This window comes from Anomaloglossus baeobatrachus, chromosome 3 (genome assembly GCF_048569485.1).
Source record: "Anomaloglossus baeobatrachus isolate aAnoBae1 chromosome 3, aAnoBae1.hap1, whole genome shotgun sequence".
NCBI classification, from domain to species: Eukaryota; Metazoa; Chordata; class Amphibia; order Anura; family Aromobatidae; genus Anomaloglossus; species Anomaloglossus baeobatrachus.
The window spans coordinates 258837259-258864278 of NC_134355.1; the positions used below are offsets into that span (position 1 = coordinate 258837259).

A 27020-nucleotide genomic window follows, 5' to 3' on the forward strand; every position below is an offset into this window, starting at 1 on the left:
AACTCTAGCAAATGCAGTCATCTTATGTACCGATTAGCAAGCAAAATTTGCATCCACAATAAGCCGTATCAACGTATCAATACCGGTGATATGTTTTAGAAGAAATATTACCTGCAGATGGAAATTTCTTTTCTCTTTCGTCAAAAAACCACTCGCCAGTCTTTATTTTAACTTCACTATTATACATAGAAGAAACATCATCAAAGGTTAGCATCTGAAATATTATCACATTTTGCTTTAATCACATGCCTACTTGTGCTTTATCAAATACTCTTAACTTGCTTCAAGTGTAGACAGAAAATCATAGCAAAAAAAAAATGTCATATAACCAGCAATACACAATTATTGTATAATCACACATGTCAAATCTAAGAAATGTCCCAGTTCCTTACATCTGAATGGGGTTGTTTCAATAGTTTGTGGATTGCAGAATAGATTTATGCAAGCCCCAATCAGATAATACAGTTCTGGAGATTTCTTCAATAATTCTACCACGTGTGAATATATCCTAAACCTAGACACAAGTGCAAGAACGGTAGGTGAAACTGCCACTTATCTGCTCCTATTGGGATCCATAGGTGTCACTCACTACAGATACACTGGAGAAGCATATCGAAACCTTTAACACACAGGGGAAGGTGGCTGCCTGTCCACAATGCTGAATTGTGGATATTTTTTAAAAATAAATAGTTTTTATAGGTATTTATTGAATTTGGCTGCTTTGTGAAAATATATAATATTTATAATTGCCAATGTGATTTTTAATTTACTATTTTTAACAATTTATCTAAACATTATGGAATGCCAATAATTTTACAGACACATTGGAAAACCAAAAGTATAAGTCTATAGGTTAGGAATTTTGTAATAACGGGAGCCTTGTATCAGACTGCAGCTGTATGTTTTCAGCCTTGTACGTTTGACTCTGAAACAAAGCGGTGCTTCAGAGAAAAACAGTTTGTAAACGATGGTCAAGAATATTGGCAACTTCAGTGACATGATGGAGGGCTTCTTAATAAGGATAAGCATGCGAGTAGGAGATGTCGGATACTCCTGAGGATTATTTTCCACATGTACCTGGTACTGTGCTGTATAATACACAGTACACCTCTATAATCATAGATATTTGTTACAGTTTGTGAAATATCTTATACGCAGTAACGTCTGCACTACCAGAACACAATTTGCAAAGTTTTTTTTCTAACAAGATTTGAGTGATAAAATTGGAAAGTCATAGACAGAGTAAAAAATAGAACTATTCCCTTATTTATTCAATATACATGTTATAGATTGTTGTTCACATAATTTAAAGGGAACCTGTCACCAGTTTTTTGCTTTATAAGCTGCGGCCACCACCAGTGGGCTCTTATATACAACATTCTAACATGCTGTATATAAGAGCCCAGGTCGCTGTGTAGGACGTAAAAATCACTTTAAAATAATTACCTAAACGGTCGCTGCGGTGGATTTTGGTCATATGGGCGTCTTCGTTCTCCGGTGCCGGCGCCTCCTCTTTCTGCCATCTTTGTCGTCCTTCTTCTGAAGCCGAGGTGTATGACGCGTTCTACGTCATCCACACTTGCCGGCATTGAGGTCTTGCACAGGCGCACTTTGATCTGCCCTGAGCAGGGCAGATCAAAGTCTTGTAGTGCGCCTGCGCAGGACCGGCAAGTGTGTATGATGTAGGATGCGTCATGCACACAGGCTTCAGAAGGAGGACGAAGATGGTCGAAAGAGGAGGCGCCGGCACTGGAGAACGAAGATGCCCATATAACCCAACTCCACCACAGTGACCGTTTAGGTAAGTATTATAAAGTTATTTTTGTTATTTTTATGTTCTACACAGCGGCCTGGGCTCTTATATACATCATTCTAACATGCAGTATATAAGAGCCCACTGGTGGTGGCCACAGCTTATAGGCCCCAAATCTGCTGACAGGTTCCCTTTAAAATGTTCTCAGATGAATGTAAGAAAAGACTTGTTACCCATGAGCATTGCAGACGGTACACTTCCATATAATACTGCAGCGGTAAATTTGGCATTCCTGGCACACTCTGTGACTACACCCATTGCAGACAGCACCTCTGTTCAGCAATCTTCCCAGAGCTTTCTGGCATCGAGCACATGACCGCTCTTCGTATTCTCTGCTTGCACTCTTTGCCCCTTTCCATCGAAGCTGTTGTAAATGTGTTTTCAGCTTTCTGTGTCAGATAACAGAAAAAGAGATGTAACTGAAAATTAGAATTATGCCATCACATTAAAAGGGCTGGACAGAATTTATAACATCGCTGCTTTCTTGCAATAAACAGCATTTTAACTGTCAATGGGTTATGTATGTTATGTATGCTATTGCAACATAAATTAGTGATGAGTGGATGTTTTGAAATTGGAACTTGGAGACTTTGCTGAACTTTCTCCGAAATTTCGATTCATGTCAAATAAACCAGTGTCTCAATACTTGAAAGATTGTAATTGCTCAGAAAATACATATGGATGAGAGGAGAGAAAAAACCCAACAACCATAAGAGCTTACACTTTACAGGTGAAAGAAAAAGGTCCCCATTGGCCATAAGAGCTTATACTCTACAGGTGAGAAAGAGAGGACTCTACTGACCATAAGAGCTTACACCCTACAGGAGAGAGAAAGCGGACTCTACTGACCATAAGAGCTTACACTCTACAGGTGAGAGAGGACTCTACTGACCATAAGAGCTTGCAATCTACTATAAAAAGAGAATGAGAGAGGAAATTGCTGACTATACAAGCTTACACTCTACAAGAGAAAGAAAGAGTACCTCGTTAACAATCAGAGCTTATACTCTACAGGAGAAAAACTTAACCAGTGACTTAAAATTATAGATGAATCTGTGATAGCCAAAGTACTGACCACTGCTGTATAAGGTATGATAATTCGTAACATGTCATACCATCAGGACATTATGGAGAGGCAACACAAAATGACATTAGCCTGCTATTTAATACTTCAGTAGTGTGGGAAATGGTGGGAATCTCAAAACGAATTTGCATGAAACCATGATTTTCAGGAAATTTGGCTCAAACTAGCTCATTTTTGGATTGATCTGCTTTGTAGAAGGAGATCAAAATAGAAAATCTTTCCCCAATATACAATACTATTCAAAACTGTTAGGTCGGTCTGGAAAAAACGTTGCAAAATAAAAATGCTTCAAAAATAGAAGTGTCAATAGTTAATTTTTATTAATTAGCAAAGTGAACTTCATAGAAAACTAAATCAAATCCAACATTTGGTATTATCAGCCTTTGCCTTCAAAACAACATCAAACCATGAATTCTTCTAATTAGGCTATGTCCCAACGCTGCGTACTGGTTTGACAACAAATATGCACCCTCTGGCAGACTCTTGACAAATGTAAACACTGTTTGACAAAAACAAAACACATGCATTTCAATGCATTTTGGACAGTGTATTTGTGCCGCCCCCGTACCAGCGGCCGAGCCGCTCGGATCCGCGGTGGCTCGAGAAGTCTCCGGACCCGGGGGTCGTGCGGCCACTCAGAATCAAGAGGGGGGGGGGGAGTATTTACAGGGGGATTGAAAGTTCGTGACGCCACCCACGGTGTGTGGTAATGTGAGAAACCACCGCTGCTCTTGGGGGAGCCTGGTGGCGATGGTGTGGCAGCAGGATGTTTAACCCCTCCGTGGGTAGGGGGTTTGTGCCCCAAGGCCCGTTAGGGAGATGGTGTTTGAGGTGCCGTTGGGTAGTAGAAAAGGGGCTTTCAGTGTACTCACTCAGTCCAGGAATAATGACACCGACAACTTGTAAACCAGAAGTCTGAGCACCACAGCAGCTTTGAGGGAGCATGCTGGGATCCGTGCCCTTGGTGTTGCTGTTAGCCTGTGGCCTTTTCAGTGGCACCTTTTCAGAAATTAAACCCTCAAGCTTGAAACTTTTCGGGTCCCGCTCACCCGTATGGCTAACGGAGTGAGCTTGCTCTCAGGGTTCACGCGTAGGATTTATTTGGACTGTATTTGGGAAAGTCCTATCCCATCGGTGTGCTAGTACCCCAATTTTGGAGCGGGTTGGGGATGAATCGTGAAGTCTTCACCCCCATCGGGTAAATTACCGGGACGCGTGAAGCTACTTCCCGACCTGGGATCCACGTACCCCATTGTGCCCTGGGCCCCTGCCCGGTGATGGCTCAAGGCCGCCAGCTGCCTTCCTCGGCAGTCCGTGCTCCTTGACGCAATCCCCTGCGACCGGGGTTCCAGCTCCTACCAGGCCCAGACCAACGTCTGCCACCTAGTAACTCCAGGAGCCCTGCTCCGGACCATTGCCCTCTCCCTCTCGGAGAGTCACTTTTCACCTCCTATTCCTCTCACTCCTGTTTCACTTCTCTTTCACTTTCATCACTTCCCCCTACCAACCCTCCATGTGGACAGCCCTATTCCCTTTAGGCCCCCCCAGTGGTGTGTCTGGTGGGTTCGGTGTAAAGTGTACCTAGGATTTTGACTGGCTAAGCTGTTAGCAACACCAAAGGACCAGGACCGTAACCAAGGAGGGTGGATACTGTGCAGAAAGGCAGATTGCACAATACCCTGTGATGACCTGATAGGCAAGGGTGTCACACATTTATTAAAGGAGAAATAAAATATGATAGGATAGGATTTCAAAGATAGCTAGAATACATAGATAGATAGAGGGATAGATAAAAAAAAAATAGATAGAAATGTGCCGCCCTCGGGAGCAGGCAAACTGCTCGGATCCGGAATTTTGCTCGAGGGTCTCCGGACCCGGGGCTCAGCGGTCACTCAATTATTTTTACAAAAGATAGTTCGTGACGCCAGCTGTGGTTCGCGGTAAGAGGAGTACCGCCGCTGCCGATGGGAGTACCTGGGGGAGATGGAGTGGGGCAGCTAGATGGTGATCCCTCCACGGGTAGAGGAGACCCCAGTACTCTGGATGGTAGGTGGCGGATGGCGTTCTGCAGGCTATGCGGGCAGGCAGGATGCAGGGAAGGCAGTGTACTCACTTTGGCTGTAGAAATATTAGTGCAATCATTAAGCAGACTCTGACACAGGAGTAAACCAAGTCTCTATTTGCCGCTGCCACTCTGGGGAGCCCATCTGGGTGTCCGTCCCCATTGGTATTGCTTAGTGGTCCGGAGCCTGCCACCATGCACAATTGTGTAGATGTTCCTGAATGACCCTTCAGCCTGAAGCTGTCAGGGTCCCGCTCCCTATATTTAAATAGTGGAGCTGTGCTCTCGATGGCTGACACTTGAGATTTTTGCGGGCCGCATGAGCTGGAAAGCCCTATCCCCCTCGTTGTGTTGGTGCCTTCGATCTCTGAGCTCTTGGGGGAAGTTCATAAAGAGATTATCCTCCACAGGTGAATTATCAGGTTGCGTGAACCTACTGCCTGATCTAGGGTCCTGTACCCCGCTGTGCTCAGTACCGGTCTGGTTACTGGACATTCTGGTGCTGACCATTCTCCAAAACTAAGTCAGTACATCCTTTTCCAATACCCTGCGACCGGGTCTCCGACTCCTCCAGTCCCAGACCACCGTCAGCGACCAACCAAGGTCACACAGGGAGCTACAACTCCCTCAGCTCCTCACTCTCTGAGGGCTGCTACTGAACTCTAGGGAGCTACTACTCCCAGCTCCTCACTCTTTGGGAGCTACCACTGAATTGACTTCCTTCCTCCCACTAGTCTGCCTAACCGCTCGGTGGGTCGTCCTTTTCCAGCTAGACCACCCACTGGTATGCCTGGCAGGGTGTGGTGTGAGGTGTGGTTAGGATTTGAGTGCTGATGGAAGCAATACCAGTGTGTAGGAACCCAGAACCATGGAGGCTGAGTTCCGTACCATGAAAGAAAGGGGTGCAGTTCCCTGTGACACCCTGATAGAGTTAGGGGCGTCACAGAAAGAATAGATAGCATGACTGCCCACTGACAGCAGACAGAGAGAGCCACGCGATGAGAATGAACTCGGGTGAACCTCTGAGGTCAGTGTCACGACACAGGCAGTAGTGCAGGGCCCACAGCTGTGACATCCGAGTTTCCCCTGAGTTCAATGTCATCGCGCTTCTCTGTCTCTGTATTGCAGCATGATTTGCAATCACAGATGAAGGACTCACCTGTGACCGCAAATCACCTGAGTGACGTCCCGCTAATCGTGCAGCTCACGTCAGTCACTCGGACGACTTGCTGTCACAGGTGGATCACTCCAGCTGTGGTTGCGGGTAACTTGAGTGATGTCACCAATGATAGCAACTGAAGGGAGTCAAGCTGAGTGGAGATCACAGCTAGCGGTCGTGCTCTATGGCCGCTCGCTGTCAGCTTGTGATGTAGCAGAGCTAGAAGAGTCGTGGGACCTCATGTGGATTATGCTGGACCTGGAAGGGTGTTTGGGAGGTTAATAAAGTGGTGAAATAGGGTTTTTGTTTTGTCATTTATTCCAAATAAAGGATTTTTTTAAGTGTATGTGTATATTTACTTTCACTTACAGATTAATCATGGGGGGAGTCTCATAGACACCTGCCATGATTAACCTAGGAATTAGTGGCAGCTATGGGCTGCCATTAACTCCTTATTACCCCGATTACCACCGCACCAGGGCATTCGGGATGACCCAGGTAAGGGCCCGGGACTGTTGAATCTAATGGATGTGGCAATTCCGGGCAGCTGCTGGCTGATATTTTTAGGCTGAGGGGCAGCCTAAAAATGATAGGCCTCCACAGTCTGAGAATACCAGCCCTCAGCTGTGTAGTTTTATCTTGGCTGGGTATCAACTGGGGGGGACAGCACATCGTTTTTTTAATTATTTATTTTACTGCACCATATAGACCCGCCCACCAGCGACTGTGATTGGTTACAGCTGTCACTCAGCGTGGGGGGCGTGTTTGACTGCAACCAATCATAGGCACTGGTGGGTGGAGGAAGCAGTGAATATGAGATGAGCCTAATGAGCATCTGGCACTTTCAGAAGCAGGAAAAGCTGGGGGAGCAGTGTGACAGCTGTGCAGCGCCACGCCAGTGATCGGTGAGTATGAAGGAGGGAGAGAGCGGGAGAGAGGGAGAGACCAAGAGAGAGAGAGACCAAGACCAACAGAGAGACCGACGACACCAATAGAGAGACTGACACCGATAGAGAGACCGACACCAACAGAGAGAGAGAGAGAGAGAGAGAGACAGACACTGGGAGACCTGCGTTTTTGTTGACAAGAATGCTTCCAAAATGCAACCAAAATGCAGTTAAAACGCACAGCTAAACATTTTGGTTGGGTTTTGATACATCTCATTCATTTTAATGAGTGGAAAATGTTCACAAAATGCAATGAAGAAGTGACATGCAGCTTTTTTTTAAGGCAACGATTTTGACAAATATTTGTCAAACAAAACACTGCCGAAAAAAAGCAACATGCGGATGGAATTTTGTGACTTCTCATAGACTTTACTGGGGAAGCACAATGCATTCATTTTGTCATTGACACTGTGCAGTTTAAATCGCAACCAAAATGCAAGAAAAAACGCAACATGCGCATATGGCTTTAGGGTATGTTCACACGTGGCATCTTTTTTTTACCACAAAGATGCAGCGTTTTTATCCCAAAAAAACGCACCAAAAACGCACCACGGCAAAAACGTTTCAAAAACGCAATGACGCAAACGTTTTTGATGCATTTTTACCACTTTTTACTGCGTTTTTCCCAGTGCATTTTTAAGTCAAATCTATTGATCGGAAGGACTCAAAAACGCTGGAAAAACACAATAAGAGTTGCCATGCTGCATCTTGGGTGCATCTTCAAAAATGCAGCCAACAAAAGATGCCCAGTATGGACAGCAAAATCAAAATCTTATAGACTTTGCTGGGAGAAGGAAATGCATGCATTTTGATGAACTCAAAAACGCACCAAAAATGCAGTAAAAGATGCCCTGTGTGAACTTAGCCCTACACTTGCACACAGCTTTTGAAGGAACTCAACAAGAAGATAGTTCCAAAGATCTTGGAGAACCATAGATCGTCTGTGGATGTCAGTTTCTGCTAGTCCTTGTCTCTTCATGTAATCCCTCACAGAATAGCTGATGTTGAGATCAGTGCTCTGTGGGGCCATATTATCACTTACAGGACTCCTTGTTTTTACTTATGCGAAAGATAGTTCTTAATGACTTTTTTGTATGTTAGGCCTATTGTCCTACTGCCAAATAGCAAGGGAAACTTAGGGGTACTTTGCACGCTGCTACATCGCTAGCCGATGATAGCGATGCCGAGCGCGATAGTACCCGCCCCCGTCGCACATGCGATATCTTGTGATAGCTGCCGTAGCGAACATTATCACTACAGCAGCTTCACACGCACTTACCTGCCCTGCAACGTTGCTCTGGCCGGCGACCCGCCTTCTTCCTAAGGGTTCGGGTGGTGCGGCGTCACAGCGACGTCACACGGCAGGCGGCCAATAGAAGCGGAGGGGCGGAGATGAGCGGGACGTAAACATCCCGCCTACCTCCTTCCTTCCGCATAGCCGGTGGAGGCAGGTAAGGAGAAGTTCCACGCTCCTGCGGCTTCATACACAGCGATGTGTGCTGCTGCAGGAACAAGGAACAACATCGTACCTGTTGCTGCAGCAAAATTATGAAAATGACCGACACTACACAGATCACCGATTTACGACGCTTTTGCGATCGTTTATCGGTGCATCTAGGCTTTACACATTGCGACGTCGTTACAGGCGCCGGATGTGCGTCACTTTCAATTTGACCCCGACGACATCGCAGTAGCGATATCACAACGTGCAAAGTACCCCTTAGTGCAGCAGATGAAATACACCATGTTTTTCTTCAAAATGTGAAGATGTCCAGCAGTGCTGTTGTAATGGGATCAACCATTCAGACTGCATCATCAATGTAGAAATGGATTTGAACATTGCTTCAGCACTTGCCCACAAGGGGGCAGTGTCAGACTGTGCAATCACAGACACAGAGGTGGGAAATCCCCTACAGCTTGTGTGTTTTATCCAGGAAGAAAAAGAGCGGCAAGGGAGTACAGACCCGGAGCTCAGCCAGGACAGAGCTACGTGTGGTCTCCCTGAACAGAGGGCTCTTTTGCAACCGGATTCTTGGAAGAATCACCCTGTGGAAGTGGTTTCTGCCATCCCCGGTCTGCAGGACTTTGTTTTCACCGAGGATCTAACCGGAGGACTGCAGAGCATCGCGCCCGGAGTGCATATCCAGGGGCTGTGACAACTTGACTGCAGAGCATCGCACCCTGAGTGCAAGTGCAGGGGCCGTTACCGACACAAGGGAGCCATCCGTACAACCGTGACCTCCCTTTTTCTGCTCGGTGTGCCCCGGGACTAAGAGACTGACTAGAATCCGTTACCAGCGGGAGAAGATCAAAGGAGAAGACCGAGGAGCTGCATCCCTTCAGCGCTGCACCGGGACCCATCATCGTGAGACTCCAGGCCTGCGACGTGGGAGCGGCATCTTCTTCTGGGATAGACTGGTACGTGATTGTAGGGAAAGTTAGGGAATGTTGCCGCCATTTCTTTGTTTTTTTCTCTTTTCTTTTTTTTCTTGCTGCGTACCCGGAAGGAGTGAAGATCCGGGGACTCCACCATACACATGTGCGCAGATAGTTCGGTTGACTGTGTTATAAATAATATGTTTCATAGTAAAGAAATGTTACTACCGGTAAAATCTGAGTATGGGGATTTAGAGCATACACACACACCCGCGGCCCTACCACCGGTCGCTTCATGTGGCGTAGTCGGCAGGATGTGTGACCAACAAAATCATCCCCCGGTAGTAACTTATAACCGGACAGCTCCCCCGACGTCTATTGTCAATCAGGTGAGAAAGTTTAACGGACAGAACTATCCTGTAACTGAATGGACTGAACAACTTAAGATAGTGGGGGAAATGTATAACACTGATCCTAAGACCTTAGCAGAAATGGCCATGCTAACATTAGAGGGGGAAGCGTGGACGACAGTCAGGCTGGAGACGGTTAGGGGCCAGCGTACGTTGGATGACTTGGTGCGGGTGCTGGAGAACACCTATGGGCCGACCACATATGCGGGAACATTGCGCTATATGTTCTTCCGGCGTACTCAGCTCGAGTCGGAGGACATTCCTCAATATGCCAATGCCCTTCAAGTGCTGCTAGAACAAGGCTGAAGAAGAGAAGAACAGATAGCTAGTACGGGTGCCCGTGACCTGGTGTTGAGAGATCAGTTCGTGACCGGATTGAGAGACCCGTACCTTAACTGCTCATTGCAAGATCTACTCCGGATAAATCCGGCCTTTACGTTCGCTGAGGTCAAACAAGAAGCTATAGAACGTTCAAGGGGACCTGTCGTGGAGACACAGACATATAACGCGGCTTGCAGGTCCATATCTGGTATCGGGACTCCGAACAGCGACACGGAAGAACTGAAGCAGATGGTGGCAGAGTTGCATAAACAGGTGTTACAGCTCACCCTAGACCAACAGGCGGGCCGGCAAGCGAGACAACAACCCAGCCGGCCGATAGGAAGATGCTGGACATGCGGCGACCCCCGCCATAGAGCAAACCGTTGCCCCCAGAACTTTCAAGTTCATCCACGGTCCAATCTCCCAGAACCAGCAAGTCATGTCTCACAACAGCGGCCACCTTTAAACTAGACGCCCCTGCCAAAGAGGCTCACTCGGCAGGGGAGGCCAAGGAGAGGGGTGTGGGAAAACAGAGCCAGCCACGGAGCAAACTTGCATCCAATAGCCCCACCCTGGAAGTATTACTGGAAGGGATCGCCGTACAAGGGTTAATGGATACTGGGTCTCAGGTATCCACCATCTCCGAGCAGTTCTACGAAGAATGTCTAAAGCCGCGGGTTGCCTATGACCCTGATGCCGCCATCAAGATCAAAGCAGCCAATAATCTACCCATTCCGGTGACAGGAGTTGCCTGGATGAACACCGAAATCTGTGGCCAAGATCTTGGGAAGAGAGGGATAATCGTGGTCAGGGAAGGCTTTGGATCAGAAACGCCCATGATTATTGGGATGAACATCTTGAAAGACCTGAATCTGGTGTTGTTTACCAAGAGGGGGCCCAAGTACTGGCAAGAAGTGACTGCACATAGGGCCACCCGCCATGCCTTTCAGCAAGTGGTCCGGACCTGCAACCTCCAGCGAATGACCGAAGAACAACTGCCACAGGCCACGATCACCGTACCCCGCCATACTAGGATCACCTTACCGGCTGGGAAAGAGACAGTTATCTCACTACCCCTTAGCACCACGAGACAGCTTGAAGGCGTGGAGGTGCTGATTGAGCCGCGCACCCCGAAGGAAGGGAAGCTGAATCCACTAGTCGCTCGAACTCTAGCAGTAGTGAGAAAGGGAAGAATTCCTGTCAGGCTGGGCAACACGGCTAACGTGAGCGTTGACCTAGAAGCCGGGACACAGCTCGCCCGAGTCTACGCTCTAACCGAAGAGGTGAACCCTATGAGCCCCCTCCAGTTTGTACCGTCTACAGAGGGAGATTGGACAGTGATGGTCTCTGCCATGGCCGCTGTCGCGGGTGACACCAACGCGGGGCGAGAACTACGAGAGAAGTGTCAGTTGGACGTATCCCAATACTCCAAACGGGAGGTGTCCCAGGTGGAAGAGCTACTTCAAGAGCATCAGGCGTCCTTTGCCCGGCATGACACCGACTTTGGGTGCACCACCAGTATCAAGCACGAAATCCCCACAGGTGACGCTGCTCCTATCCGTGAAAGGTACCGCCAAATACCTCCCCAGCAATACCAAGAAGTGAAAAATCTCCTGAATTCCATGCTACACGCTGGAGTGGTACGAGAAAGCCAGAGCCCCTGGGCTGCACCGGTGGTGATAGTCAAGAAGAAGGACGGGTCCCTGAGGTTCTGTGTGGACTACCGCCGTTTGAATGCTTGCACCACTCGGGACTCATACCCTTTGCCAAGGATCGAAGAATCCCTGACAGCCCTGAAGAAAGCCAAATACTTCTATTCGTTGGATCTGGCCAGTGGATATTGGCAGGTACCCATGCACGAGAAAGATAGAGAGAAGACTGCTTTCATCCTACCCATGGGCCTGTACGAGTTCGACCGGATGCCTTTTGGTCTGAACAACGCGCCGGGGACTTTCCAGCGGCTGATGGAGCGCTGCTTGGGGGACTTCAACTTCGACTTCACCCTCATCTACCTGGACGACATTGTAGTCTATTCGGCCACATTTGAAGAACACCTGCAGCAGCTGGGCCGTGTGTTCTTTAAGTTGAGAGAACATGGCCTGAAGTTGAAACTCAGCAAGTGCCGTCTTCTGCAGCCCGAGATCAATTACCTGGGCCACCGGATCTCAGCCGAAGGTGTTCAGCCGTCTTCAGAGAAGATCGCAGCCGTACGGGATTGGCCACAGCCCACAAACGTCAAGGAGGTCAGGGCTTTCCTGGGGTTGGCCGGCTACTACCGCCGGTTCGTCAAAAACTTCGCCCGGCTTGCTGCACCCTTGCATGACCTGCTTCGAGGGACCACCAACAGCCCCAGAGGACGACCCATGAGCTGGGGACCCAGCCAGGAAGAGTCCTTCCAAGCCCTAAAGGGTGCCTTAACGTCTCCCCCCATCCTGGCATATGCAGACTACAACCTGCCCTTCCAACTACACACCGATGCCAGTCTACAGGGTCTAGGGGCAGTACTTTCACAGGTCCAAGAAGGCAAGGAACGGGTCATAGTCTATGCCAGTCGGTCCCTACATGAGGGCGAGAAGAACCCCACCAATTATAGCTCGTTCCGGCTGGAGCTGTTGGCCCTAACGTGGGCTATGGCGGAGAAATTTGCAGGGTACCTCACGGGGACCAAAGTACTAGTCCTGACCGATAACAACCCGTTGGCCCACTTAGAAAATGCGGAGCTCGGAGTCATGGAGCAGCGTTGGATGGCTCGGCTCTCCAAGTTCAATTACAAGATCAAATATAGGGCTGGAGCTGAGAATCAAAATGCGGACAATCTGTCTAGAGTGTCATACCCCTTACTCAACCGAGACTGGGATGAAGAATTAGAAGGGGACGAGACGCCTGACTTTGCAAAGCTCGCCCAACAGATGATGGATTACCGCCAGTTCGTTGTGGGCGAAGCTGGAACTCCAGTGGAGGTCGCCTTGCCACCCCAGGAGTGGTGCAGGCTCCAGGACCAGAACCCTGAATGGGCTCTACTCAAACAATGGGTGAAGCGGCAGCAGAAGCCTCCCGCCGATATACGGGCACGACTGTCTACCGGGACCTTGATCCTGCTCAGTCAGTGGGACCGGCTGATTCTGAGAGAAGGAGTGCTATACCGAAAGGTTCTCTTGTCGCACATGCTGGAGGAATGCACACAAGTTGTGGTGCCTGATCAATTGGCTCGTGAGATGGTGGCCACAGCCCACAAAAGGAATGGACACTTCGGAATAGACAAGACCTTTCGGTGGATTCAACAGTCCATCTATTGTCCGGGGCTCCGCAAGCTGGTTGAAGACGTCTGCCAAACCTGTCGCACCTGTGAACTACACAAGTCCCCTGAGCAGCGTGCACCTGTCCAGATAATTAAAACATCCAGGCCCCTTGAGCTGTTGATGGTGGACTATCTGCTGATTGGGACGGCGAGCAGTGGCTATCAGTACTGCCTAGTCATGGTGGATCACTTCACAAAATTCGCTGTCGCTGTTGCTACCAAAGACCAGACGGCTGAATCGGCTGCACGGGCCATCTGTCGACAGTTCATCCACGTCTATGGGTGTCCGGAGAGGTTGCACTCCGACCAGGGGGCTTGTTTCGAAGGCCGAGTCATCGAAGAGCTGCATCGGATGTATGGGATCCAGAAGTCGAGGACCACTCCTTACCACCCACAAGGGAACGGTGCATGTGAACGCTTCAACCGGACTCTACTCCAGCTGATCCGCACCTTGGCCGATGATAAGAAAGACCAATGGCCCCAATTCCTTCCCGATCTAGTATGGGCCTACAACAACCAGGTCCACTCCGTGACTGGTTACACCCCACACACCCTTCTCTTTGGCCGCCCCGGAAAAGGGGTCCATGACCTGAACCTATTCCGCCCTGGAGATGATGTCTGCCATAACTACCCCTCCTGGCTAAATGCTCACCGACAGAAGATGGAGACTGTACACCGGCTGGTGAGCCAACAAATCCGGGGCCAGATACATGCTGACCCACTCCCCATGCAAGAGCACCCCTTGAAGTTGGGACAGCTAGTCCTGCTCCGTATCAAAAAGCCACAAGGGAAACTTCGAGCCAAGTGGGAGACTGAGGTCTACCGGGTAATCGAACGCCCCTACCCCAACGGGCATGTATACCGAGTGCGGGGTGAAGACAGTCGCAGCATCCGCACTGTGCATCGAAATATGTTGCGTCCCTGACTATCCCAGCCTGACTCCCCTACCACAGTACCCGGAGGGGGTGACGTTGCCGACACGACTGACGTCACGGACGTTTCCCAGCATAGTGATCACGTTGACTCTGAGACCGGTGACCCACCTACACAACCCAGTTCTTCCCCCGGAGTGCTGACTGAAGTGGGGCGTAAAGACAGTGACGGGGAGGGGAACAACTGACCCTTGAGACGCACTGACCGCACCACTGCTGGGATCCCGCCCGGGCGGTCTTACAGGAACCAGTATATATGGCCCACTTCTCAACCAACCCCTGTGACATCTGCAGTCATCACTGCCTGGGAACCGACGGTAGTTGACAGGGACTGCCAACCTTTAAGTGGGGGGGTATGTAATGGGATCAACCATTCAGACTGCATCATCAATGTAGAAATGGATTTGAACATTGCTTCAGCACTTGCCCACAAGGGGGCAGTGTCAGACTGTGCAATCACAGACACAGAGGTGGGAAATCCCCTACAGCTCGTGTGTTTTATCCAGGAAGAAAAAGAGCGGCAAGGGAGTACAGACCCGGAGCTCAGCCAGGACAGAGCTACGTGTGGTCTCCCTGAACAGAGGGCTCTTTTGCAACCGGATTCTTGGAAGAATCACCCTGTGGAAGTGGTTTCTGCCATCCCCGGTCTGCAGGACTTTGTTTTCACCGAGGATCTAACCGGAGGACTGCAGAGCATCGCGCCCGGAGTGCATATCCAGGGGCTGTGACAACTTGACTGCAGAGCATCGCACCCTGAGTGCAAGTGCAGGGGCCGTTACCGACACAAGGGAGCCATCCGTACAACCGTGACCTCCCTTTTTCTGCTCGGTGTGCCCCGGGACTAAGAGACTGACTAGAATCCGTTACCAGCGGGAGAAGATCAAAGGAGAAGACCGAGGAGCTGCATCCCTTCAGCGCTGCACCGGGACCCATCATCGTGAGACTCCAGGCCTGCGACGTGGGAGCGGCATCTTCTTCTGGGATAGACTGGTACGTGATTGTAGGGAAAGTTAGGGAAAGTTGCCGCCATTTCTTTGTTTTTTTCTCTTTTCTTTTTTTCCTTGCTGCGTACCCGGAAGGATTGAAGATTCGGGGACTCCACCATACACATGTGCGCAGATAGTTCGGTTGACTGTGTTATAAATATGTTTCATAGTAAAGAAATGTTACTACCGGTAAAATCTGAGTATGGGGATTTTGTTGGAATAGAGCATACACACACACCCGCGGCCCTACCACCGGTCGCTTCACTGTCAACTCAGAACTGGCAGCAACCAGTGAGACCCACCTACACCCATATACTGTTCGGAGATTTCTGTGTAAGACGATGGACATGCTGCCCACATTCCCCCTTGAAGATGCCATGCTATTGTTATGATGTGTAATGTGAATTGTGATGTGATGCATAATAATGATTTGCTTGTTTAATGTTTTGCATTATCATGTAATGAAGCAGTGTTCTGTCCACCAGCAGGTAGTGAGTAGGTATTGACAGAGCTAATGTTTGGGACTAGCCTAGAATGGGAGGGGTTAGATGAGGAGACAGTGTTGAATTTCCTGTCAAAATGTCAGGTAGTGATAAGCCTGAGATAGAAGCAGACTTAAAGTCTGGCTAATAGCAAACTGTATGTCATTAGTGTCCCTAGAGAAAGAGAGAGGAGACCAAGATGGTGATAGCGAGATTCTGAGTAGAGGAGATAAAGAGGGAGGAAAGCGAGTTACTGGAAAGAGGGAGAGAGAGTCGACTGTATTCATACCTCCCAACCGTCCTGGATACAGCGGGACTGTACCGGATTTCAGCGGGTGTCCCGGTGTCACGATCGTGAGGCTTTTGTCCCGTGGCTCCACCCACCCGCTCTCTCCCCGTCTGACTTTCTCCCCCTCCTAATGCACATGAGCAGAGTCGAGCGCTGCTTCACTGCTCTGGCTCTGTGTGCCGCCGCTGTTATTAGTGGCCGGCAGCAGCACTTCCCTGGCTGCCGGCGCTTTAAATCGGCACCTGCAGCTCAGTGTGCACTGCTCTCAGCTGGGCTGCTTGTGTACGGAAGGAAGTGTGGGCGGAGCTACCGAGCAACATGCTGAGCTCTGTCCACAGATGAAGAGACTGGAGAAAGAGGAGCTGCAGCACCAAGGAACGCTGTATGTGACCTCCCCACCTACCCAAAGCTGTATGCCCCAACCCCTCCTCACCAGAGCTATATGCCTCCAGTCTCCCCCTCACCACATCTGTATGGCCCCCTCACCAAATGCCCCCCAGCTCTGTATGCCTCCAGCCCCCTCCCACCAGATATGTATCTCCCAGCCCCCCCCTCACCAGATCTGTATGCCCCAGCAGCCCTCTCCTCACCAGAGCTATATGCCTCCAGCCACCCCCCCTCACCAGATCTGTGTGCCCCCCATCCCCCACACCAGATTTGTATACCCCCAAGCCCCCACACCAGATTTGTATACCCCCCAGCCTCCACACCAGATTTGTATGCCCCTTAGCCCCCACACCAGATTTGTATGCCCCCCAGCCCCCCAACAAGATCTATATGCCCCCCAGCACCCCCCAGCTCTGTATGCCTCCAGCCCCCTCCCACCAGATATGTATCCCAGCCCCCCTCACCAGATCTGTATGCCCCAGCAGCCCTCTCCTCACCAGAGCTATATGCCTCCAGCCACCCCCCCTCACCAGATCTGTGTGCCCCAGCAGCCCCCACACCAGATTTGTATGCTCCCATCCCCCCATCGGAGCTGTATGTGCCCCCAGAGCTGTATAAGCCCCAACACCAGAGCTATATGCCCCTTAGTAATATCTATGCTACCAGTAATTTGTATGCCCCACAGTAAAGTGTATTTCCCCCAGTAATGTGTGTACCCCTTAGTAACGTGTATGCCCCACAGTGAAAAACACAGCCGTTCTTCACTGATGTGTTAAACATGCATATGTCCCTTCATACTCTGTGATTCACGGCACACAGTGGTTGTCCATGTGCAATCCATGATACGTGATCCATACTCTGTGATTGCACATGGACATATACTCACCTGCCCCCGTTCCTGCTCTCTGTGGTGCTGAAGAGTCCCGCGATTCAGCATCCAGCCACCGCTCTCTCACCTCTGCAGCTACTTCCGGGCCAGCTCTGGCTGCATAAATGAATATGCATGCCATAATGTGCCGGTCAGGAAGAAGCAGAGAGTAGCTGCCGAACTCAGCATCGCTGGAGAAGGTGAGTTGAAAAAGCTTTTTATTTTAAATGTCCGTGTTTTTCTGGTACATGTTTCACGGCTCACACCATAGTGTGGTCCGTGGGACATCAGTGATGACAGAAAAAAAACGGACATGTTTCAGGTGAAAAATAACTGATGTGTGTGCAGACCCATTGATTATAATGGGTCTGCATAGGTCAGTGATTCTGGTACGTATAAAAACTAGCACATACATACAAGAATCACTGACATCTGAAACAGGCCTAATATGTATGCCCCCTCAAGTACTGTCTATGCCCCAAGACCCTCCAGTGATGTGTATATACTGTAGCCCCCAGCCCCTCCTGTGCTGTATATACTGTAGCCCCCAGTCCCTCCTGTGATGTGTATATACTGTAGCCCCCAGCCCCTCCTGTTATGTATATACTGTAGCCCCCAGCCCCTCCTGTGCTGTATATACTGTAGCCCCCAGCCCCTCCTGTGATATATACTGTATATATACAGTGTATACACAATATATATATATATATATATATATATATATATATATATATAAATATATATATAATTATATATATATATAATTATATAAAATCCCCATCCTCCCTTGTGATACATACACAGCGGTGTCAGTGTGCACTATGCGTGGCTAGGTCTGTTAAAGTGTTGCCAAGTGGTCACATGCCGAGGAGGAGCTGGATAGAGACAAGCGGGGTAGGCGAGTGCGGCTGCTGGCGACTTCCCCATATTATTACCTCCAATGTGTATATATGTATGATGTATATATCTATGTATGTCAGTGCAGATGACTGTGTATAGATTTGTCTGTTTATATGTATTTTAGGGAATTTGTCTTCAAATATGTACCGTATATGTGCCTATGCCTGCCACGATCAGGACTCACTGTGTCCTGGAGGCAGCGGGTCCTGACCTGCGGGGCTGCACGTCTCCTCCGCAGGACTCGCTGTGTCCTGGAGGCATCGGGTCCTGACCTGCGGGGTTGCACGTCTCCTCCGCAGGAGACCACAGCTGCCTGTGCCACCGATCAGGACTCGCTGTGTCCTGGAGGCATCGGGTCCTGACTTGCGGGGCTGCACGTCTCCTCCGCAGGAGAATACAGCTGCCTGTGCCCATGATCAGGACTCGCTGTGTCCTGGAGGCATCGGGTCCTGACCTGCGGGGCTGCACGTCTCCTCCGCAGGAGCCCACAGCTGCCTGTGCCCACAATCAGGACTCGCTGTGTCCTGGAGGCATCGGGTCCTGACCTGCGGGGCTGCACATCTCCTCCACAGGAGACCACAGCTGCCTGTGCCCACGATCAGGACTCACTGTGTCCTGGAGGCATCGGGTCCTGACCTGTGGGGCTGCACGTCTCATCCGCAGGAGAACGCAGCTGCCTGTGCCCATGATCAGGACTCGCTGTGTCCTGGAGGCATCGGGTCCCGACCTGCGGGGCTGCACATCTCCTCCGCAGGAGACCACAGCTGCCTGTGCCCACAGCCAGGACTCACTGTGTCCTGGAGACAGCGGGTCCTGACCTGCGGGGCTGCAAGTCTCCTCTGCAGGAGAACGCAGCTGCCTGTGCCCACGATCAGGGTTCAGTGAGCTGCGGTCTTTAGCTTGTGTTCTCCCTACAGAGGACGCATGCAACTGCAGCAAACAATTGACATGCTGCAGTCTGGAAAGACGCTCCGCAGGTCAGTGTTTGCTGCAGAAAACACAAGCACAGTGGGCACGGGATTCTAGAAATCCCTCCACTGTGCTTGTACTGTACAATGCAGCGTTTTAGACACAGCAAAAACATGCTACATCCAAAATGCTGCAAATACTGATCGTGGGCACGCAGCCTTAAACAAGGTGATCAGCAATGCTGAAAACGATTGGATGTGGGCTTGAGAAATTGCAAAATGGGTGTGGTTAGGGGGCGTGGCTTAAAATTGCCGCGGTGCGTGCGTAGCGCGCCGCATACTTTCTCCCTCTTTCTCATCTTTAAATGTTGGGAGGTATGTGTATTGCCTAGCAGGATGACCCAGAGTTTATACAGTCATATGAAAAAGTTTGGGTACCCCTATTAATGTTAACCTTTTTTCTTTATAACAATTTGGGGGTTTGCAATAGCTATTTCAGTTTCATATATCTAATAACTGATGGACTTACCGTGTTTTTCCAAAAATAAGACCTCCCCCAAAAATAAGCCCAAGCAGGGATTTTCAGCATTTTCGGAGAAAGGCTTAAAAATAAACCCTCCCCCGAAAATAAGCCCTAGTCGCGGATCAATAATGAAGTGTCCCCGCAGCTAAAAAAGTTACAGATACTGCAGGACACTTCATTATACACAGCGGCACCCGGCAATTACACTCACCCGACACTGAGCGGCAGGACCTGCAGTGATCGCACACCCGCACACATCAGCTCTCTCACACAAACACACACCAGATCTCACACACACACACACACACACACACACACACATCTCACACACACACACACACACACACACACACACACACAATCAGATCTCACACACACCCACCAGATCACACACACACACACAATCAGAACTCACACACACACCAGATCACACACACACACACCAGATCACACACACAATCAGATCTCACACACACACCAGATCTCACACACAAACATCGGATCGCACACACAGTCAGATCGTACACATAATCAGATCGCACACACAAACATCGGATCACACGCAAACATCAAATCACACACACAAACATCGGATCGCACACACACTCACCTCATCCAGCGACACCGATCTCTTCTCGCCGGGAGAATCCTGAGAGGCAGTGCGGTGGTGCGCGACGAACAGGACCTGCGGCGGATACGTGACTTGCTCTCATTCCCTGCTGCCGTAAGTGCTGGATGTGATGTGATGTGTGTGTGTGTGATCTGCTGTGTGTGTCTGCGATCGGCTGTGTTTTTCTGCGATTGGCTGTGTATGTCTGCGTTCGGCTGTGTGTATCTGTGATCGGCTGTGTGTATCTGTGATCGGCTGTGTGTGCCTGTGATCGGATGTGTGTATCTGTGATCGGATGTGTGTATCTGTGATCGGCTGTGTGTGCCTGTGATCGGATGTGTGTCCCTGTGATCGGCTGTGTGTCCCTGTGATCGGCTGTGTGTGCCTGCGATCGGATGTGTGTATCTGTGATGGCTGTGTGTATCTGTGATCGGCTGTGTGTATCTGTGATCGGCTGTGTGTGCCTGTGATCGGATGTGTGTATCTGTGATCGGATGTGTGTATCTGTGATCGGCTGTGTGTGCCTGTGATCGGATGTGTGTATCTGTGATCGGATGTGTGTCCCTGTGATCGGCTGTGTGTGCCTGCGATCGGATGTGTGTATCTGTGATGGCTGTGTGTGCCTGCAATCGGATGTGTGTGATCTGCTGTGTATATCTGCGATCTGCTGTGTGTGTGTGCCTGCGATCGGATGTGTGTATCTGTGATCGGCTGTGTGTATCTGTGATCGGCTGTGTATGCCTGCGATCTGCTGTGTATGCCTGCGATCTGCTGTGTATGCCTGCGATCTGCTGTGTATGCCTGCGATCTGCTGTGTGTGCCTGTGATCTGCTGTGTGTGCCTGCGATCTGCTGTGTGTGTGTGTGTGTGTGATCTGCTGTATGTATCTGTGATCGGCTGTGTGTGTCTGCTATCTGCTGTGTGTGTGTGATCTGCTGTGTGTGTGATCAGCTGTGTGTGCCTGCGATCTGTATGTGCCTGCGATCGGATGTGTGTATCTGTGATCGGCTGTGTGTATCTGTGATCGGCTGTGTATGCCTGCGATCTGCTGTGTGTGATCTGCGATCTGCTGTGTGTGTGTGTGTGTGTGTGTGTGTTTGTGTGTGATCGGCTGTGTGTGTGATTTGCTGTGTGTATCTGTGATCGGCTGTGTGTGTCTGCTGTGTGTGTGTGTGTGTGTGCGATCTGCTGTGTGTGTCAGTATGTCAGCCAGCAGCAGGGTAGGACGGCGTGCAGCACCGACCGGAGATCACAGGAGGCCCTGGAACCACGCAGACGTCCTGGTCTGGTGAGTATGAGTCTCCTGGGAAGTGGGGGGGTCTGCTTTTTTGGGGAGTAAACTTACCCCCAACCGTGTTTCTCCAAGAATAAGACCTCCTCCAAAAATAAGCCCTAATGCTTATTTGGGGGGCAAAAAAAATATAAGACAGTGTCTTATTTTTGGAAAAACACGGTAGTAATATTTCTGGATTGAAATCAGGTTTATTGTACTAACAAAAAATGTACAATCCGCATTTAAACAAAATTTGACCGGTGCAAAAGTATGGGCACCTCAACATAAAAGTGACATTAATATTTTGTAGATCCTCCTTTTGAAAAAATAACAGCCTCTAGTCGCTTCCTGTAGCTTTTAATGAGTTCCTGGATGAAGGTATATTTGACCATTCCTGTTTACAAAACAATTCCAGTTCAGTTAAGTTTGATGGTTACCGAGCATGGACAGCACGCTTCAAATCATCCCACAGATGTTCAATGATATTCAGGTCTGGGGACTGGGATGGCCATTCCAGAACATTGTAATTGTTCCTCTGCATGAATGCCTGAGTAGATTTGGTGCGGGGTTTTGGATCATTGTCTTGCTGAAATATCCATGCCCTGCGTAACTCCACAGGACCTTCTTCCAAAATGTAACTGGCTTGTCCAAATCTGCTTTTGCATACCTCAGGTGACTCTGTTTGTGGCGTGCTTGCAGAAACGGCTTCTTTCGCATCACTCTCCCATACAGCTTCTCCTTGTGCAACGTGCGCTGTGTTGTTGATCGATGCACAGTGACACCATCTGCAGCAAGATGAAGCTGCAGGTCTTTGGAGGTGGTCTGTGGATTGTCCTTGACTGTTCTCACCATTCTTCTCTGCCTTTCTAATATTTTTCTTGGCCTGCCACTTCTGGGCTTAGCAAGAACTGTACCTGTGTTCTTCCATTTCCTTACTATGTTCCTCACAGTGGAAATTGACAGTTTAAATCTCTGAGACAACTTTTTGTATCCTTCCCCTGAACAATTATGTTGAATAATCTTTGTTTTCAGATCATCCGAGAGTTGTTTTGAGGAGCCCATGATGCCACTCTTCATAGGAGAGTCAAATATTAGAACAACTTGCAAGTGGCCACCTTAAATACCTTTTCTCATGATTGGATACACCTGCCTATGAAGTTCAAAACTCAATGAGGTTACAAAACCAATTTAGTGCTTTAGTAAGTCAGTAAAAAATAGTTAGGAGTGTTCCATTCAAGAAATTGATAAGGGTGCCCATACTTTTGCACTGGTCAAATTTTGTTTAAATGCGGATTGCACATTTTCTGTACAATAAACCTGATTTCAATCCAGAAATATTACTCAGTCCATCAGTTATTAGATATATGAAACTGAAATAGCTGTTGCAAAACCCAAATTGTTATAAGGAAAAAAGGTTAATATTAATAGGGATGCCCAAACATTTTCATATGACTGTAACTCAGAAAAGGTGACAGGCCAGGATGGAACAGAAGTGTGAGACAAAGAGCACACCCCTGGCAGGAGTTACTTAAGCGTCAGGAAGATTGAGTTTAGTTTGGCCATACTGGCCAGACATTTCGTTTAAGAGGAGAACAGGATATGGAACTGTGGGTGGAGGATATGCACTATGATGCTAAGCTGGTGTGACGCCCTAGCAAAACCAGGTTGTCACAGAGTAGGCCCCCGCATAACACCATCCCTCACCTAGGTTATATACAGCCAACCTGAAACCCTAGTCACCCCCCTCAGGGCAAGATAGGCACACCAGTGGGCGGGAGCAGGCGGCTAGGGAATGCCCACATAGGGGTCTAGACAGCCCGGGGCGGGAAAACAAACAGTTCTAGTCAGTAGTTGAAGTCTGAAGTTCAAGTGGAGAGGAGTGTGGGCTGGAGCTAGGTGTAGCTCCAGTAGAGGAGAAGTCCAAGTTGAACGGTGCCAGGGTCGGAGCCTTGGTACCTTGGCTAGGTGGCAGACGGTGGTCCCCGTCAGCAGGAGACTGGAAGATGACTCGGCAGATCCAAGGAGGACCGAAGCAGGGTTGGAGCCTGCCGGTACAAACACCGGAGACCCGACCGGAAACCGTGCACAGAGGGGGTACTCGGACCCTGAAGCCAGGACCGGCACCAACGGCCTAGCTAATCAACCGATTGAGGGCAGGATTACAGGTCCTGTCCCAACCAAAGTCCCAAAAGCAGACAACCACCCACAGATAGGGGATAGGGCAACCGCGAGGGCCCATAGATCCCACGGGTCAGCGTCAGCGGGCACGGCTCCTCAGGCACACAGCAAGCCGGGAGCGGACTCCCGTGTTCCATACCGGGAAGTCCAAACACACAACCACAACCAGTGCAGAGGAAGAGACGGCGACCACCAGCCCGGGTGGGGGACCAGAGTACAACCGGCCGCGGCGGCCGGCCACCAGCACCTTCGTTTACCAAAAGACTCGTGTGATTCATTTACTTGTGAGTAACCAAACATCCCCTGCTACGTCCAGGTGCGCAGACCCTTGCCAACGCCATCCCCTGCACAGAGACACTGGGCCCCGGGGCAACCATCCCTACCCACGGAGAGGTTAACATCCAGCTGCCATTATATCTCCCGCGGGTATCCCACAACAGCAGCGGTGGTGTCCCACTTCACCATACACCGTGGGTGGCGTCACGAATCAAATACGGTCAAGGCCGTACAACTACGTCCCCCTTGTCAATCGGCGTGTTCGCGTGACCCCCGGGCCCGTAGGATCCCTCGAGCCACGCAGCAGGTCCGGATCCGAGCAGCGCCGGCTGCTGGCACGGGGGCGGCACACTGGCTTGTGGTGAAACAAGTGGGACTATCAGAGGCAGGAAAAAGGAAGTGGAAGAAAAAGAGAAACTATGTAGAGAGACTGTGTCAAAGCACTACTCCACCATTTTTCATTTTTTTTTTTTACTTTAAATCTATGTCCCCTGTTTCACATTCCGGGATCTTCACCTTTTTGCTGACACAGCTCCAGTCCCGTGGCGCCATCTTTTGATTATAATGTTTGACTGGCCGAAAGTCAGAAGTTACATCACAAGTTCTCAATGCAGCACTATGAAAGCCAGAACGAGGTAGAGATGTATTGGGTTGTGACCTCCAGCACACTACAGTAAACACTGGAGCTACTAGCAGGTCACAAATCACAGAAGCCTGACAGGAGTGGCGGTGATAGAAGAAGAAGCCGTCAGAAGGTCAGTATAAGACAGGAGTCAGGCAACTTAGATTTAAAGCACCACTACAGCGGTGCAATAAAAAAAATTAAGAAACATACAAGAATTCATGTGCTGCTATCTCTTGTATATACAGTAGTTGCCATCAAGTGGCTATGCAGTAAAGTACTGTTCATTAAGTACTGGTGGTCTCTCTCATTGAACCGGTTAATATCTGGGCCTGGCCAGTCAAAGCTATCAGCATCATATGGCTACATAGGGGTAGTACCTCCATACATGCATCTAAGATCACCTCTTTCATGTAGCATACCAGGACACAGGAGAAGTAGACTGCCTCCTCAACTACCACCCCGCACCACGGTACATCTGCACAAAAACTGGGGTGCAGAAAAATGACAGCAGGTGTTCTGAACTGATGAGGAAAGGTTACAATAATGAATGTCTGCAGGCAACAGTGAAGGATGCTCCTTGAAAGTTTAGGCCTATATTTCAGCAACTGAAGTAGGGAACTTGGTCAAAATGAATTAACTCCCCAATGCTGAGAAATACAGGCAGATAATTGTCCATTATGAAATTGCATCAGGGTTGCAACTGGCTTTAAATATATACTGCATCAAATTTATTCTGCAGCAGGACAGTGATCCCAAGCATAAAACCAATGTCATTAAGAACTTCCTTCAGTGTGAAGAAGGATTTCTCGAGGTGATGATATGGTCTCCACAGAGCTCTGATCTCAACCTCACTAAGGCGGGCTTTGCACGCTGCGACATCGGTAACAATGTGTTACCGATGCTGCAGCGATAGTCCCGCCCCCGTCGCACGTGCAATATCTAGTGAAAGCTGCCGTAGCGATTATTATCGTTAGTTCTCCAAGATGTTTGAAACAATCTCCCTGCCAAGTTCCTTCAAAAATCATGTGCAAGTGTAACTAGAAGAATTAATGCTTTGAAGGGAAATATTAATTTTTCTTCACTTTACATATTGTTAACTGATACAAATGAGCTACAATAGTGATGAGTCCACTCAAATGTATTCGCTTATCTCTAATTACCACTTGACAAGGCTATTGATACAGCAAAATTCTCAAAGATAGTGTTTGTTACCATCTCTGTAATGATGTTGCTAGGTAAGGTATGAGAGCTGTTATTTGATGCATAGATTACTTGTCTATATAGCATTTGTTCTTTGACTATTCTAGATACAACTGAATATTAACTTTGCATACATTTATTAAACTGGCTGGGCTAGTACCATATAGCCCTGCTCTATTCACTTGTGATGATTTTATATGCTTGATTTAGAGCATGTTGGCCTAGTATCTTCAAATTTCATTTTATCTGTTTACAGTGGTGCCTTTCCCTGTGTTCACATAGCATTGATTATTTTATATTGGTTGGATTTAACCTCTCACATACAGTATATCACAAAAGTGAACACCCCTCTCAGGGGTCTGTGCCTGGCAGTGGTGGGTCTGTGCCTGACAGCGGTGGTGAAGCAGGAGGCAGGGGCGGTGCTAGTGGGGTCTGTGCCTGGCAGCAGTGGGTCTGTGCCTGGCAGTGAAAGCTGGCTGTGTGGAGCAGGTAGGTGTCCCAGATGCTCTGTCGGTGGTCCGGGCTTCACAGAAATGGCACCCGCAGATGGAGCTATGATTTGAAGCCAGAGCATCTGGGAAATCTGCCGCACAGCCACCGCAGATTCCGCTGCCAGCACAGCTAGCCGGCATACAGAGAGTCAGCCAGCCGGCTGCCCAGAAGGAGAGAGCCAGCTGGCCGCCCGCATAGAGAGACAGCCAGCCGCACAGAGAATCGACCGCACAGAGAGGCAGCCGCCCGCCCGCACAGATAGCCACCAGCCACTTATAATCTGAAAAATACGGTATGGTACCTAATTATACGCCCTATAACAGTGATGGCGAACCTATGGCATGCATGCCAGACAGGGCACGCAGAGCCCTTTTTGCTGGTATGCGCGCTGTCGCCACATTCAGCCACTTTGCACTGTCGGTGTGATCGCGCCAGCAGTTCAAAGTGGTGTTTAGCAGAGGAGATATTTCTCCTCGCTCTGACACGCCTCCTCTCCTGGGCTGCCGGCCTGTTGCCTAGGAGACGGAGGAGCGTCAGTAGGCGGCGCCGGCGTCTTGTGGCCACGCGGGGACGGAAGTGACTGAGGACGCAGCAGCGGAGGAGTGGGGACTAGAAGGTGAG

The 27020-nt window shown here is 49.4% G+C and overlaps 1 protein-coding gene across 2 annotated transcripts in view; it reads right to left on the reverse strand.

The window, feature by feature from the left end:
• Positions 1 to 27020, reverse strand: part of SYTL3 (synaptotagmin like 3) — a 232743-nt gene that overhangs the window by 103973 nt on the left and 101750 nt on the right. For both annotated transcript variants that reach the window (XM_075338237.1, XM_075338238.1), the window contains exons 3-4: positions 1987 to 2202; positions 112 to 176 (exon numbers count right to left, since the gene is read on the reverse strand). In XM_075338237.1, the coding sequence (XP_075194352.1) occupies positions 112 to 176; positions 1987 to 2202 (281 nt within the window). The remainder of the gene's footprint in view (positions 1 to 111; positions 177 to 1986; positions 2203 to 27020) is intronic.